Source organism: Neofelis nebulosa, chromosome 3 (assembly GCF_028018385.1).
Source record: "Neofelis nebulosa isolate mNeoNeb1 chromosome 3, mNeoNeb1.pri, whole genome shotgun sequence".
Classification (NCBI taxonomy): Eukaryota; Metazoa; Chordata; class Mammalia; order Carnivora; family Felidae; genus Neofelis; species Neofelis nebulosa.
The window spans coordinates 162,810,042-162,825,921 of NC_080784.1; the positions used below are offsets into that span (position 1 = coordinate 162,810,042).

Below are 15,880 nucleotides of genomic sequence, written 5' to 3' on the forward strand. Positions count from 1 at the left end.
GTTTTGTTGATTGTTTCCTTTGCAGTGCAGAAGCTTTTTATCTCGATGAAGTCTCAATAGTTCATTTTTGCTTTTATTTCCCTTGCCTCTGGAGACTTATTGAACAAAAAGTTGCGGCTGAGGTCAAAGAGATTGTTGCCTGCTTTCTCCTCTAAGGTTTTGATGGTTTCCTGTCTCACATTGAGGTCTTTCATCCATTTTGAATTTATTTTTGTGTATTCTGTAAGAAAGTGGTCTAGTTTCATTCTTCTGCATGTTGTTGTCCAGTTCTCCCAGCACCATTTGCTAAAGAGACTATCTTTTTCCCATTGGATACTCTTCCCTGCTTTGTCAAAGATTAGTTGGCCATACATTTGTGGGTCCAATTCTGGGTTCTCTATTCCATTGGTCTATGTGTCTGTTTTTGTGCCAATGACTATACTGTCTTGATGATTACAGTTTTGTAGTAGAGGCTAAAGTCTGGGTTTGTGATGCCTCCAGCTCTGGTTTTCCTTTTCAACATTACTTTGGCTATTTAGTGTCTTTTGTGCTTCCATACAAATTTTAGGATTGTTCGTTCTAGCTTTGAGAAGAATGCCAGTGCAATTTTGATTGGGATTGCATTTGATTGTAGATTGCTTTGGGTAGTATTGACATTTTAACAATATTTATTCTTCTAATCCATGAGCATGGAATGTTTTTCCATTTCTTTGTGTCTTCAGTTTCCTTCATAAGTTTTCTATAGTTTTCAGCATACAGATCCTTTACATCTTTGGTTAGGTTTATCCTAGGTATTTTATGGTTCTTGGTGCAATTATAAATGGGATCGATTTCTTGATTTTCTGTTGCTTTGTTATTGGTGTATAGAAATGCAGGCAATTTCTGTACATCGATTTTTGTACCCTGCAACTTTGCTGAATTCATGAATCAGTTCTAGCAGCCTTTTGGTGGAGTCTTTCAGGTTTTCCATGTAGAGTATCCTATCTGCCAAAAGCGAAAGTTTGACTACTTCTTTGTCAATTTGGATGCCTTTTATTTCGTTTTGTTGTCTGATTGTTTGTGCTAGGACTTCTAACACTATGTTAAGCAACAGTGGTGAGAGTGGACATCCTTGTCGTGTTCCTGATCTCAGGGAGAAAGCTCTCAGTTTTTCCCCACTGAGAATGATATTAGCTGTGGGCCTTCATCTATGGCTTTTATGATAAGGTATATTCCTTCTAACCTGACTCTCTTGAAGGTTTTTATTAAGAAAAGATGCTGTATTTTGTCAAATGCTTTTTCTGCATCTGTTGACAGATCATATGGTTCTTGTCCTTTATTAATGTGATATATGACATTGATTGATTTGTGAATATTGAGCCAGCCCTGCAGTCCAGGAATGAATCCCACTTGATCATGGTAAATAATTCTTGTTATGTGCTGTTGAGTTCAATTTGCTAGTATCTTGTTTAGGATTTTTGCACCCATGTTCATCAGAGATACTGGCCTGTAATTCTCCTTTTTTGTGGGGTCTCTGTCTGGTTTGGGAATCAAGATAATGTTGGCTTCCTAGAATGAGTCCAGAAGTTTCCTTCCATTTCTATATTTTGGAACAGCTTGAGAATAGGTATTAACTCTGCTTTTAAGTGTCTGGTAGAATTCCCCTGGGAAGCCAACTGGCCTAGGACTCTTAATTACTGCGAGATTTTTAATAACTGATTCAATTTCTTCACTACTTATGGGTCTGTTCAGATTTTTTATTTCTTCTCGTTTGAGTTTTGGTACTATGTGAGTGAGTGTCTAGGAATTTATCCATTTCTTCCAGATTATCCAGTTTGTTGGCATATAATTTTTCATAGTATTCTCTAATAATTGTTTGTATGTCTGTGGTGTTGGTTGTGATCTCTCCTCTTTCATTTGTGATTTTATCTGTTTGGGTCCTCTCTCTTCTTTTTTGAGAAGTCTGGCTAGGGATGTATCAATTTCGCTTATTTTTTCAAAAAACCAACTCAGTTACATTGATCCGTTCTGCTGGTTTTTTTGTATTCTGTATTGTTTATTTCTGCTCTGATCTTTGTTATTTCTCTTCTTCTGGTGGCCTTGGGGTTTCTTTGTTGTTCTGCTTCTAGTTCCTTTAGGTATGCTGTTAGATTTTGTATTTGGGATTTTTCTTCTTTCTTGAGATAGACCTGGATTGCAGTGTATTTTCCTTTTAGGACTACCTTTGCTGTATCCCAAAGGGTTTGGACTGTTGTGTTTTCATTTTCATTTGTTCCCATATATTTTTTAATTTCTTCTTTAGTTGCCTGGTTGACCCATTCATTCTTTAGTAGGATGTTCTTTAACCTCCATGCATTTGGAGGTTTTCCAAACTTTTTCCTGTTGTTGGTTTCAAGTTTCATAGCATTGTGATCAGAAACTGTGCATGGTATTAACTCAATTCTTTTATATTTATCAAGAGCTGTTTTGTGACCCAGTAAGTGATCTGTTTTGAGAATGTTCTGTGTGCACTTGTGAAGAATGTATATTCTGCTGTTTTAGGATGAAAAGTTCTGAATATATCTGTCAAGTCCATCTGGTCCATTGTATCATTAAGGGCCATTGTTTCTGTTGATTTTCTGTCTGGGTGATCTGTCCATTGTTGTAAGTGGAGTATTAAAGTCCCCTGCAATTAGCACATTCTTACCAATAAGATTGCTTATGTTTGTGATTGATTGTTTTATATATTTGGGTGCTTCCGAATTCATTGCATAAGCGTTTACAATTATTAATTCTTCTTGAAGGGTAGACCTTGTAGTTATACATAAGGCCCTTCTTCATCTCGTTACAGCCTTTAGTTGAAAATCTAATTTGTCTACTATAAGTATGGCTACTCCAGCTTTCTTTTGACTTCCAGTAGCATGATAGATGGTTTTCCATCCCCTCACTTTCAATCTGAAGGTGTCCTCAGGTCTAAAATGAGTCTCTTGTAGACAGAAGACAGATGAGTCTTGTTTTTTATCCATTCTGATACCCTATGTCTTTTGATAAGAGCATTTAGTCCATTAACATTCAGTGTTATTATTGAAAGATATGGATTAGACTCATTGTGTTAGCTGTAGGTTTCATGCTTGTAATGATTTCTCTGGTCCTTTGTGGTCTTTGCAAAACATTGCACTCACAGTCCCCCTTAGGATCTCTTGTAGGGCTGGTTTAGTGGTGATGAATTCCTTCAGTTTTTGTTTGTCTGGTAAAACCTTTATCTCTCCTGCTATTCTGAATGACAGGCTTGCTGGATAAAGGATTCTCGGCTGCATATTTTTCCTATTCAGCACATTGAACATTTCCTGCCACTCCCCTCTGGCCTGCCAAGTTTCAGTAGATGGGTCTCCTACTACCCTTATGTGTCTACCCTTGTAGGTTAAGACCCATTTGTCCCTAGCTTCTTTCAGAAATCTCTCTTTATCTTTGTATTTAGCCACTTTCACTATGATATGTCATGCAGAAGATTGATTCAAGTTACATCTGAAGGGAGTTCTCTGTGCCTCCTGGATTTCAATGTCTGTTTCCTTCCCCAGATAGGGGAAGTTCTCAGCTGTGATTTGTTCAAACACACCTTTGGCCCCTTTCTCTCTCTTCTTCTTCTGGAACTCCCGTGGTACAAATATTGTTCCATTTCATTGAGTCACTTAGTTCTCTAATTCACTGCTTGTGGTCCAGAATTTTTTTCTTTCTCAGCTTCATCTTTTTCCACAATTTTATCTATTTCACCTATTCTCCCCTCTGCCTCTTCAATCCTTGCTGTTACTGCCTCTAGTTTATTTTGCACCTCATTTACAACATTTTTTAATTCATCATGACTGTTTTTTAGTCCCTTCATCTCTGCAGCAGTAGATTCTCTGCTGTGTTCTGTCTTCTGTGTGTTCTGTCTATGCTTTTTTCAAGCCCAGAGATGAATTTTATGACAATTATTCTAAATTCTTGTTTAGTTATATTGTTTATATCTGTTTTGGTCAATTCTTTAGCAGTCATTTCTTCCCGGAATTTCTTTTGAGGGGAATTCTTCTGTTTCATCATTTTGGCTAGTTTTCTGTCCCTGATGTGTTTTAAAACTTATGTGGCCTGCACCTGGGAGCACTACTATATTAAAGAGGGGTCATACACTATCCAGGGCCTGGCCCTTCAGGAGGTGTTTTTTCGAGTGTGTTATTTGTTCTCTGTTGTTGTGATTCTGGTTGCTTTATCTCCCTACTTGTAGTCATGTTTTGGACCCTCCACTAGGTGTGCTTTGATTTGTTTGCTGAAGTAGCCCTGTGGCCCGCTAGGTGTCCCTGTGGGTCCCTGAAGACATCTTTGTCACTATGCAGCCCGGACTCTTGGAATTCAAAGTCCTTTGGCCTCAATACTGCTGTGTTTGAGGGATGAGGGAATTTCAGGTCCCCCTACTTCTCCACCATGTTGGATCTCTTCCGGTCCATAGGCCTTGAGTAGCACTGAGCTAGGGTAATGTCATCTGATGAAACAAATGGTCCCCAACATGTAAAGTGTTCAAACAAGTAAAGGTTTTGAAATTTATAACACTTTTTTCTGACAATTGGAAACATGATAGAGTTAGGATAACTGGAAGAATGAATATGAATTATGTTTTATTCTGTATTTATTGCTAATTCATTCAGAATGACTTAGACCATCCTGATATTTGCTTTTAAAATTTAATTTGTAGGAATGCTTAGGTGGCTCAGTTGGTTAAGTGTCTGACTTTGGCTCAGGTCATGATCTCACGGTACAATGTGATCTTTATTTCTGAAGATGTTTTTACAGCAGTCAACCCCTGGTTTGAATTTTGGTTCTGTTCAACTTTCTTCTGGAAATTCATCTAACATCCAGCAACTTGCACCTATAAGTATGCAGGGCCAGGTCGTTCAAACCAACCAAATTCAGAGTGGAATGAATACTGGACACATTGGCACAACTCAGCATATGATACAACAGCAGACTTTACAAAGTACATCAAGTCAGGTAATGATATCAAGCATAGTGGGTTATGGAGTGCTCAGTGATTGAAATGTATGCTATTGCTGAAACAAAAATGAAGCTCTATCTCGAATAATTCCATATTTTAACAGTAATAATTAGAAAGTTTAGTTTAGGGGCTCCTGGCTGGTTCAGCCAGTAAGACCGTATTGTCTCATGATATCAGGGTTGTGAGTTCAAACCTCACCTTGGGCTTGGAGTCTACTTTAAAAATAAATAAAATAATAGGATTTTATTTTTGAGGGTGATCATTAAAATATTTGGTACAAAATTGTTAAATTGTTGATGTTAAATGCTTGGTATTTTGACATTTAAAAATTTTATAGTTGGGGCACAGTGATAGTTTAATCAATATTCTAAGAAATTTCATATAAATTCCAGGAAATTTGATGCAGGTAATTGTTATACATCTGTGACTATAAATCCCAATTCTTCAAATGAAATCTATAAAGATGTCTAATGTTAGTCACTCACTTTGGGCATTTAACAGAAATTGCTCGTCTATATTTTATTTCATCCCTGTTAAGATCATGCTCCTTTTCTAAAATCATACCTTGTATTCAAGCAAGGATTGAAGACTAATTCATTCTCAGTTACTATAAGTCTTTTTCCTTTGTATTAGATTTCTCCCAGAGTAACAAGTTCTGCCTCTTCTTTTCTTGCCAGCTATTGTTAGAATGATGCTAATAGTGTATGTATATTTACTGAAAAAATGTTTTCATTTAATTTATCTGTAAAATCTTCTGTTTTCTAGCAGAGTCAACAAAATGTACTGAGTGGGCACAGTCAACAAACCTCGCTTCCTAGTCAGACACAGAGCACACTCACCACTCCGCTCTATAACACTATGGTGATCTCACAGCCGGCAGCCGGAAGCATGGTCCAGATTCCATCTAGCATGCCACAGAACAGTACCCAGAGCACTGCTGTAACTACATTCACTCAGGACAGACAGATCAGGTAGTTGTCATATTTCATGAGTTTTTACAAAGTTGTAAAAATTGATTAGTTAAAAAACAGTAATTTGATTTGAAAAAACAGTTTGTAGCTAACTCCCACCAGAGTTCTTGAATTTGAAATAAAATTGCAGATTATGTTCATTGTTTAAGGACTTTATAATAAATGGACAACAACAAGTTTTGTTCTTGGTCCAGAAATGTTCTACCAAATATTATAGAATCCAGCATCTACGGCATACCGTTATAGAAGATTTGTGGCAGGGTTTGTATCACTCTGAAACTTTCATCATTGTAGTACAAATATTGAGTTTTCAGGCAGTAACAGGGGTTAGGGTGGATACTAGCATAGTTGATATATGTCATGGAATAAAATTAATTTACCTTTCTTGAGTTTTTTGAGTACTGTACTAGGTGCTCAAAATACACTATCTCATTTAACTCTTTTTTTTATTTAAATGTGTATTAGGGTCTTTTATTTCCCAGATAAGAAAAAAGTGAGTTTATAGTAATTTGGTCAAAGGCTTATAGGTAGCAAAGGGGGTGATGAGCAGTTTCTGAATTTTAGCTTTGGTGTCTGATTTCAAAAGCACACTAAACATTTGTGGGTCATTCTAGAAAAATAGCCATTCATGACTTATTTTAGTGGGCAGTCCAAATAGCTGACTTAGAAACAAATATTTTGGGGCCACCTGGGTGGCTCAGTTGGGCATCCAACTCTTGATTTTGGCTCAGGTCATGATCCCAGGGTCTTGGGATTGAGCCCTGTGTCAGGCTCCACACTGAGCATGGATTAAGATTCTCCCTTTCCCCTCCCCCTCTCCCTAGCGCGCGCACTCTCGCTCGCTCTCCCAAAAGAAACAACAACAACAAAAAGCAAGTATTTTGAAGAAATATCATTATTTCATATATTGGGAAACTATGTTTTAATGACTATAGGGTCTCTATAGTCTTAAAACTTCTATTTAAAATATTCATTTTTTACTTATTTTACTGTAATACAAGTAGGCTGCTGCTTTTATAATTTTATTGTTGTATCACACTGTGTAATAGATTTTGTTAAAATCCAATAATTTCCAGAGAGTAAAGAAGCTGCAGGATCACAGAGTCAGTGAGAGCAGGGAGAACTTGCTTCTCTTTGGAACTTAGTTCCTCAAGTTAAGTCCAACTTTTAGGTCTGACATTCTGAAAGGAGATGTTATGAATGTGCTCCATAGAAATCTAGAGGGTTCGTTTTAAAGCCTGAGGAAAATTTCATTAGTCTAGAATGCTGATGTGCATTTTGGAGGATACAGTTTAGCAACTACTTGTAGAACCTCTTTTTTTTTTTTTTGAGGGGAAAATATATATTTCAGCGAACATTTGAGTGCCTACTAAAGTGAGTATGGCTGGTACATTCCTCATCTCGAGAATGATCAGACTAGGAAGCCATAAAAAGTTAAATCAGTATTACTGTATGATAAATACTTCTGCTTAGGTCTTTAGAAAGAGGAAGTGAGCAGGTTTATAGATTGAGGCAAACAGGTGAAGAGAGGAGTGTGGTCAAGGCAAACTTCACAGAGGAGGTACTTGGCGTGAGTCTTAAAGAGCTTGGCTGTGGGTGTACATGTGATAGGGAGTCTCAGGAGGGTGTTCTCAGCTCAGGGAACAATATATACAAAGCCACAGAAGTGATAGTTAAGCATAAGTAGATTGAAGAATGTCTTTTGGTGCCAGAGATGGATGAAGTATTCTCATCACATTTTATCAGTGAGCAGTTTGGGCAATTCAGATTTTAATTTCTTTTAAGATTTACAGAGAATTGAGGATTTAATACTTCTGTGCCTAAAACACTTTCCAAATGTTACTTTTTCTTTGGGCATCATTCTTCATATGTAAATATTTTGTTCTTTTTTACATATTTTTTGCATTGAATAATACATTTGGTCCTGAAGTATACATAAAATAGAGTTGTTTTATTTTAAAGATATGGTATGGATTCAAAAATAGATTCTGGATGTTGTATGTAAGTGATGAATCACTGAATTTTACTCCTGAAACCAATTATTGCACTTTATGTTAACTAAAATTGAAATAAATTTAAAAGAAAAGGAAACAAAAACAAAAAAAAAATAGGTTTTGTCTTGTGGAGACCACATAAATAATAAAGTGCATTTGTACTAAGTTGGACACCGTTATGTACTTTCCTCAGTTTATAAGTGCAGTTATGCTCCTTTCCCAGGAGAGGCTTAGCTCAGTTTTCTTGCTGTAGTGACCAATGTGAGAAGCTAACTTCATTTCACAGAAGAGGCAAATAATGTTGTTCCCTGAACAGGCACCAGGGTTTTTATTATTATTATTTTTAAAATAGAAGAAGGAAGGTGGGAAGGGAGTGAATGTTAGTGACTTCTAATATGGTAAGTACTATACTGCATTGATAAATGTATAAATTGATGGTACTTTTATTCACTGTTGGAATGTCATTTAATTTTCATTTATGTTTATAAGATACAATTTGCAGTGTAAATGTCTTCTGTAAACTAGGGAGATTTTTAGAAATCCCTTATGATAGCTTAGTTGTAAGTTTATCCATGGTTAGCAAAATAATGTGCATTTCGGAGGACACATATATCGGACTCGCAAGTACCTAGTAATTTTATAAAAAGAAAAAAGGTTTAAAACTTTTTTCATTGTGGTAAAATATACATAAAACATGTTAACTGTTTCAACAGTTCATTGGGTACATGCATACTGTTGTGAACATCACTACCATCAGTCTCCAGAACTTTTTTCTTCTTCCCAAACTGAAACTCTGTACCCATTGAACAATAATTCCCCATTGCTTCTACCCTCTAGCTCCTAGAAGCCACTCTTCTGCTTTCTAAGCACATAAGTCTATGAGTTTCACTACTGTAGATACCTCACACAAATGGGATCATACAGTGCATGTCTTTTGTGACTGGTTTATTTCACTTGACACAGTGTCCTCACAGTTTGTCTGTGTTGTGGTGTGTGGTAGAATTTTATTCCTTTTTCAGGGTAAATAATATTCTGTTGTATGAATATACCACATTTTATTTGTTACCCATCGATGGATAGTTGGGTTGCATCCATCTTTTGGCTGTTTTGAATCATGCTGCTGTGAACAGATATTTGTGTACAAATATCTGAGATCCTGCTTCAGTTCTTTCGAGCATATGCTCAGAAATGGAATTGCTGGATCGTGTGGTGACTCTGTACTTAATTTTTTCAGCAATAGTCCATCTGTTTTCCATAGGAGCTGCACTATTTTACATTCCTCTCAGCAGTGCGTATCCCAACTTCTCCATATCTTCACCAACACTAGTTATTTTGTTTGTTTTATCATAGTCATCCTGGTGCAAGTGAAGTGATTCACATTTCCCTTATGATTAGTGACATTGAGCATCTTTTCATTTGCTTACTGACCGTTTATTTCTTCTTTACAAAAACGTCTATTCAAGATACTTGCCCATTTTTTAATCAGATTGTTTGTTATAGGATTGCTTTATATATTCTAGTTATTACCCCTTATCAGATGATATGATTTACAAATAATTTCTTCCACTCTGTGGGTTTCTCTTTCTCTGTGTTGATACTATAGTGTCCTTTGATGCATGGAAGTTTTTAATTTTAATATCCAGTTTATCTGTTTTTTTTCTTTTGGTGCCTGTGCTTTTGAGTGTCACATCTGAGAAATCATTGCCCAATCCAATGTCATGAAACTTTCCCCGTGTTTTCTTTCCCTAAGAGTTTCATGCTTGTAGCCCTTATGTTTAGTGCTTTAATCCACTCTTGAGTTAATTTTTGTATGTGGGGTAAGGTAAAGGCCCAACTTTATTCTTTTGCACATGGATATCCAGAAACTTTGTATTTGCTTTGTGATCATTTCATTTTGCTTATACATTTTTGTTTTACTGGTGCCCCAGGAGGAATCTTTAAAAACATGAAACAAAATTGGAACGTAAAGCTTTTAAAAATCTAAACTGGCAATATCACTGGGTATTAAAGAAGTATTCACCTCACTGCCTTTTATAATGAATACTTTATCTTTCTGACTTCCCTTCTTCTCTTTATTTCCTCTTAACAGATTTTCTCAAGGTCAGCAGCTTGTGACCAAATTAGTAACTGCTCCTGTAGCTTGTGGGGCGGTCATGGTACCCAGCACAATGCTCATGGGGCAGGTGGTGACTGCCTACCCTACGTTTGCTACCCAGCAGCAGCAGCCACAGGCACTGCCAGCCACACAGCAGCAGAACTCCCAGGAACAGCCGCTTGCTTCAGTTCAGCAACCTTCTCAGGCTCCGCTGACCCAACCACCACAGCAGTTTTTACAGGTAATTTTGCCCATGGGAGCTCTCCCAAGCCCGCTTACTTTCATATAATGAAATTAGACATTAAGAGAAGTTTTGTAAATCATCCGAAAAATCCATACAAGCTTATTGTACAAGTTAAATCTCTGGAAGGACAGAAAGCTTGTCCAGCTAGCTATCATTTCTTCCCTTGTCTGGTCTCTGGAAGACTTCTAGCACTGCTGTGGACATGGCCAGTTCTCTGAACTACTGGATAGAAATAAGGAGCTACTTGCTGCCCACCTACACATCAAGCCACTTTATATAGAGTTCTGTCTGGCTAGAGTTTCTAGAATTCACCAGACACCTTTCTTCCTTCCTTCTAAGCAGCCCATCAGATTCTATGCTCTACTCTACAGGGCAGGCATGTCAACAGGGATTTAAAAAAAAAAAAAAAAGTTATAGGCATTATCTTGAATTATTATGTTGGATTAAATTTTACAATGATTTTTTGGTTGTAAATTAATATCAGAGGAGAAATACTGTGGAGGGCTGTGTATGTCATAATTGAGAGCTTGGGCTCTAAAGTCAGGCTGCCCTGAGACTGAGTCACTGCTGTACCATATACTGTGTGACCTTTGGTAGGTTATTTACCAAAATTCATCTATAATATGGAAGTGCTAATAGTTGATATCTCATGGGTAAACAGTACATGTAAATCACTGAACATAATTACAAGGCACATAACGAGCTGAAATTTATCAGCACTGTCTTGATTAATGTAGCAAACACTCAGATCAGCCAAAATGTAGACACATATCTTCTCATGTATCTCAATAGATACCTGGATATATGCTTATCTAATGGATATGGAAGAAGGTTACGTAGGGTTAGCTGGGATTTCAGGATAAATTCCTGGACCTCAGTACTCTCAGTGGAGTGCACAGTAGCAGATTATGACTTCTGGAAATCCAGCTTTTTCCCTTCTTGCCTGAGGGGAGCAATTCTGAATGTAGGCTAGCCTAGATTTGTGCTGGAGACCATTCCATGTAGGCCAGCCACATACATACCATATCATCAATTTTAGGATTCCACAATATATGGTGTGATTAGAAGATTCAGTATTGTATACTCAGGCATAAACACATTATTAATTTATCACCCGTGTTACGGTGCACGTAGAGTTCTTAACCTGGTGATATGGAAAGCTAAAACTTAAGGTTAGTTGCCTAAATGTCTGAGTCATACTGACAGTCCTGTAGATCTTAAAGCCCATACTGTAGCTGTTAATGACTAGGCTAGCTATTGTTATAAGTGAATTAATAACAAGAACTTATAACAAGTTATAAACTATTATCTAGAGGAAATAATATTCAATGAGAATTGAGCAAAACCTTAAAAAAGGAGAGAACTTGCCTTAAGGTCCCAGTCTTCTAAATCTGTTAGGGAACAAGAGTCCTTAAAAGAACAAGCATTCTCTGACCTCAGCCGTAGCAACTTCTTACTAGACATGTCTCTGGAGGCAAGGGAAATAAAAGCAAAAATGAACTATGGGGACCTCATCAAGATAAAACCTTCTGCACACCGAAAGAAACCATCAACAAAACTAAAAGGCAACCGACACAATGGGAGAAGGGATTGCAAATGATGTGTCAGATAAAGGGTTAGTATCCAGAATCTATAAAGAACTTCTCAAACTCAACACCCCCCCCAAAAAAAAATAAGCCAGTGAAGAAATTAGCAGAAGACATGAATAGACACTTCTTCCAGATATCCATGTCACTAACAGACACATGAAAATCTGCTCAACATCACTCATCATCAGAGAAATACAAATCAAAACCATAATGAGATACCACCTCACACCTGTCAGAATGGCTAAAATTAACAACTCAGGAAACAACAGATGTTTGCAGGAATGCGGAGAAAAGGGTTCCTTTTTTACTGCTGGTGGGAATGCAAACTGGTGCAACCACTCTAGAAAACAGTATGGAGGTTCCTTAAAAAATTAAAAATAGAACTTCCCTATGACCCAGCAGTTGTACTACCAGGCATTTTTTCAACGGGTACAGAAATGCTGATTCGAAGGGGCATGTGCACCCCAATGTTTACAGCAGCACTATCAACAATAGCCAAATTATGAAAAAAGCCCAAATGTCCATCGACTGACAAATGGATAAAGAAGATGTGGTATATATATAACTTATATACGATGGAATATTGCTCAGCGATGAAAAAGAATGAAGTCTTGCCATTTGCAACAACATGGGTAGAACTAGAGTGTATTATGCTAAGTGAAATAAGTCAGAGAAAGACAAATACGATTTCACTCATCTGTGGAATTTAAGAAACCCAGCAGATGAACATATGGGAAGGGAAGGAAAAATAAGATAAAAACAGAGAGGCAAACTATAAGAGACTCTTAAAGTACAGAAGACAAACTGAGGGTTGCTGGAGAGGAGGTAGGTTGGGGATGAGCATTAAGGAGGGCACTTGTTGGGATGAGCACTGGGTGTTATATGTAAGTTATGAATCACTGGGTTCTACTCCTGAAACCAATACTACACTGTATGTTAACTAATTTGAATTTAAATAAATACATTAAAAAAGTAAAAACACTTAAGACAAAAATACTAATTTGAAAGGATATTTGCACCCCTGTGTTTACTGCAGCATTATCTACAATATCCAAATTATGGAAGCAGCCCAACTGTCCATCAATAGATGAATGAATAAAGAAGGTGTGTGTGTGTGTGTGTACACAATTGAATATTATTCAGCCATGAAAAAAATGAAATCTTGTGATTCGCAATACCATAGATGTAGCTAGAGAGTATAATGCTAAGTGAAACAAGTCAGACTGAGAAACGCAAATACCACATGATTTCAGTTGTATGTGGAATTTAAGAAACAAATGAGCAAATGAATAAAGAAAGAGGCAAACCAAGAAATAGACTCTTAACTACAGAGAACCAACTGATGGTTACCAGAGAGGAGGTGGTTGGGGGGAGGAAATAGGTGATGGGGGTTAAGGAGTGTGCACTTGTGATGAATACCAGGTGTTGTATGGAAGTGTTGAACCACTATCGCTAACCTAGTATTACACTCTATGTTAACTATACTGGAATGAAAACAAATTAACCTGCCCCGCCCCCCAAAAATAAATAAATAAAAAGCATTCTCTTATCCCTCCCTTCTGAAAAAAATATCCCAAAGACATGGGACCCCTAAAGAAATAAGGTAGACAATACCCTTTAGAAATGCACCTCTATGTAGATAGTAAATACACAATTTGGCTTTTCTGATTATATAACACCAGGTTCCAAATACGCCTCTGTTGTAATCCTGTAAGACTCACAAATATCCTGAGCTCTTTATGTTACAAAACCTTTTTCTAAATAAGAGAAAAAGAAGTTTTTCTAGGTCCTTGGCAAAGTGTAGGGTTCAAAGACCTGTCCGTGTGTGTGTGTGTGTGTGTGCACACGTGTGTGCACAGGTGTCCTTTATATACATTTGCAAAAATCTCCCATCATATGTTTAGATTAGGAGCGCTGCATCAAGGTGTGTTGTCAGTAAGTAAGACTGAGAAAATTCATTTAAAACTTCACTTTCTTTGGGCTAATTTCCTTTGTATAACCAGAAATAGAAATCAGGTGAAAGAAAGAGGCTCACAGAGTTGAGACTTGCCCAGGGTTACACAGCTAATAAATGGCAGAGCACAACTCAAATTGAAGGCTTCTGATTTCAGATCCTGTGCCCTCGTGTGATTGGTTGGTTGGTTTTTACACCACACTGCTACATATAAGACTTAAGTGTCTAATTTTGCCTTCGTTTTTCTGGTACTTTTAAATAACACTAATGTTAATATTTAATCTTCATAAAAACCCAGTATGGAGGCACTGTGATTATCTTAATTTTGTAAATGAAGAAACCGAGTCCCAAAGAAGTAAATAGTTTGAACAAGTCACACAGTCTAGCAAGTGGGTTAGCCAGAGTTTGAACCCAGTGGCCCATGCTCTGGGCTACTGACGTGCCGCCACAACCAACTGAACAGACTGCAGAGGCACTGTCTCTTTGACCCCAGAGTGTATGTTTCGTATGTTCCTGCCTATGCTTACATTTTACTGTCTAAAATTGTGGTCTTTAGGATTTATAAAAGGAAAAAATATGTGTGGTTGGTCTCATGACATAGATTGCTTTCTCTACCATAAAATATCTAGCTCAGATTCCTTAAAGAAATTCTGTACTTTCAAAAGCAGGGAAAGCCTCATAAGCATTTTCCAAAATACTATTTTTAAATGAGAAAGTACAAATGATGTAGATTATGTGGAATTTAAGGATTCTGTCCCTATGTAGAGCAGAAAACTTGAGTAAATCTTGATGTAGACAGCATAACGAGGGTAAAGCAATGTTGCATAATTCATTTGTTTTCTAGACTTCAAGGTTGCTCCACGGGAATCCTTCGACTCAGCTTATCCTCTCTGCTGCATTTCCACTACAACAGAGCACTTTCCCTCAGTCACATCACCAGCAGCACCAGTCTCAGCAACAGCAGCAACTGAATCGGCACAGGACTGACAGTTTGACCGATCCTTCCAAGGTTCAACCACAGTAGCACACATCCCTCCTCTCTGATCTCAGGAGGAAGGGGTTGTCCCTAAGAGTTGCTCAGATGATCTGAGACTAGGAGGAGAAGGTCCAGCAGTTTCACAAGATGCAGTATTGAGTGTTCTAGTTTCTGGAATTAGTTAGCAGGGAAAGTGCTGCCTAGTGCTACAGATGTACATTAAATACCAGCCAGCAGGAGATGATCATGGGGCCATAGCCAATTCTGACAGTGTTTTACTCGCCCAGCTATTTTTCAAATGGAAAGATAGATTGCCAAATGTTAAGCTCAGCTATGAAACGTGACCTCCGGTCAATCAGAAAGGCACTAACGATGTTAGTAACTTTTAGTGGTTCTGTGCCTGTTTTCAAGTGTTACAGAGGACACGCCACTGTCATGTCAGGGGTTTGCGTACAACGATGCCATGATAGACAGTCCGGTAGACCCAGTAGACCCCTTCCCCATCCCCTCTCCCTTTTCAGATAATGATTGAATAGTAATTTCAGAATGTCGTGTGGTTCAAATGCTCTATGTACAGATACTGTAAAAATACTATGTATATGTCTGGATAAAAGGAGAGAAAGCAAAACATTTTGTAAGCTGCATGAAAGCATTATCTCCTCTTAAGTATGAGTATATTTCCTTAGATTCTGACGCCATGTGCAAACTAGTACATCCTCTGTTTCCCCTCTTGTTTACAACACGGTAGTGTTCTCACTTTTCCGGGGCACAAGGCTTTTTGTTCATACTTTGGCTGTGATGTCACAGTTTGTTCAGTGAGGTATGATGTGCTGCTGGGAATGGATATTTTTTTCCAGGTTAAATTATTGAGACAACAGGATTTTCAAGTTACTCAGAAATATCCTTTATTTCATTATTTTTCATTTATGTTTGAAAATAGGATTTGCACTGCTTTATTTTAGATGGTTGGAAGTTTTGGTCACATATTTTGATATATAGTTCATAGTTGGAAATAGTTGTGTAAACGGTTTTCAATAAGCCTGAAAGTAATTTCAAGAATGTTTCAGTTATAGGAGTAAAATTTGCACACAAAAGAT

At 37.4% G+C, this 15,880-nt stretch overlaps 1 protein-coding gene across 7 annotated transcripts in view; it reads left to right on the top strand.

Annotated features, from left to right (window-relative positions):
- CLOCK (clock circadian regulator) overlaps window positions 1-15,449 on the top strand; it is a 128,144-nt gene extending 112,695 nt beyond the window's left edge. For 6 of the 7 annotated variants that reach the window (XM_058722541.1, XM_058722540.1, XM_058722545.1 and 3 more), the window contains 4 exons: window positions 4,747-4,956; window positions 5,726-5,931; window positions 10,015-10,261; window positions 14,652-15,449. In XM_058722541.1, coding sequence (XP_058578524.1) covers window positions 4,747-4,956; window positions 5,726-5,931; window positions 10,015-10,261; window positions 14,652-14,831 — 843 coding nt within the window. In that variant the 3' untranslated portion in view covers window positions 14,832-15,449. The remainder of the gene's footprint in view (window positions 1-4,746; window positions 4,957-5,725; window positions 5,932-10,014; window positions 10,262-14,651) is intronic. The other variant, XM_058722546.1, reaches the window with a different exon arrangement.
- The last annotated feature ends 431 nt before the right edge of the window (window positions 15,450-15,880 follow it).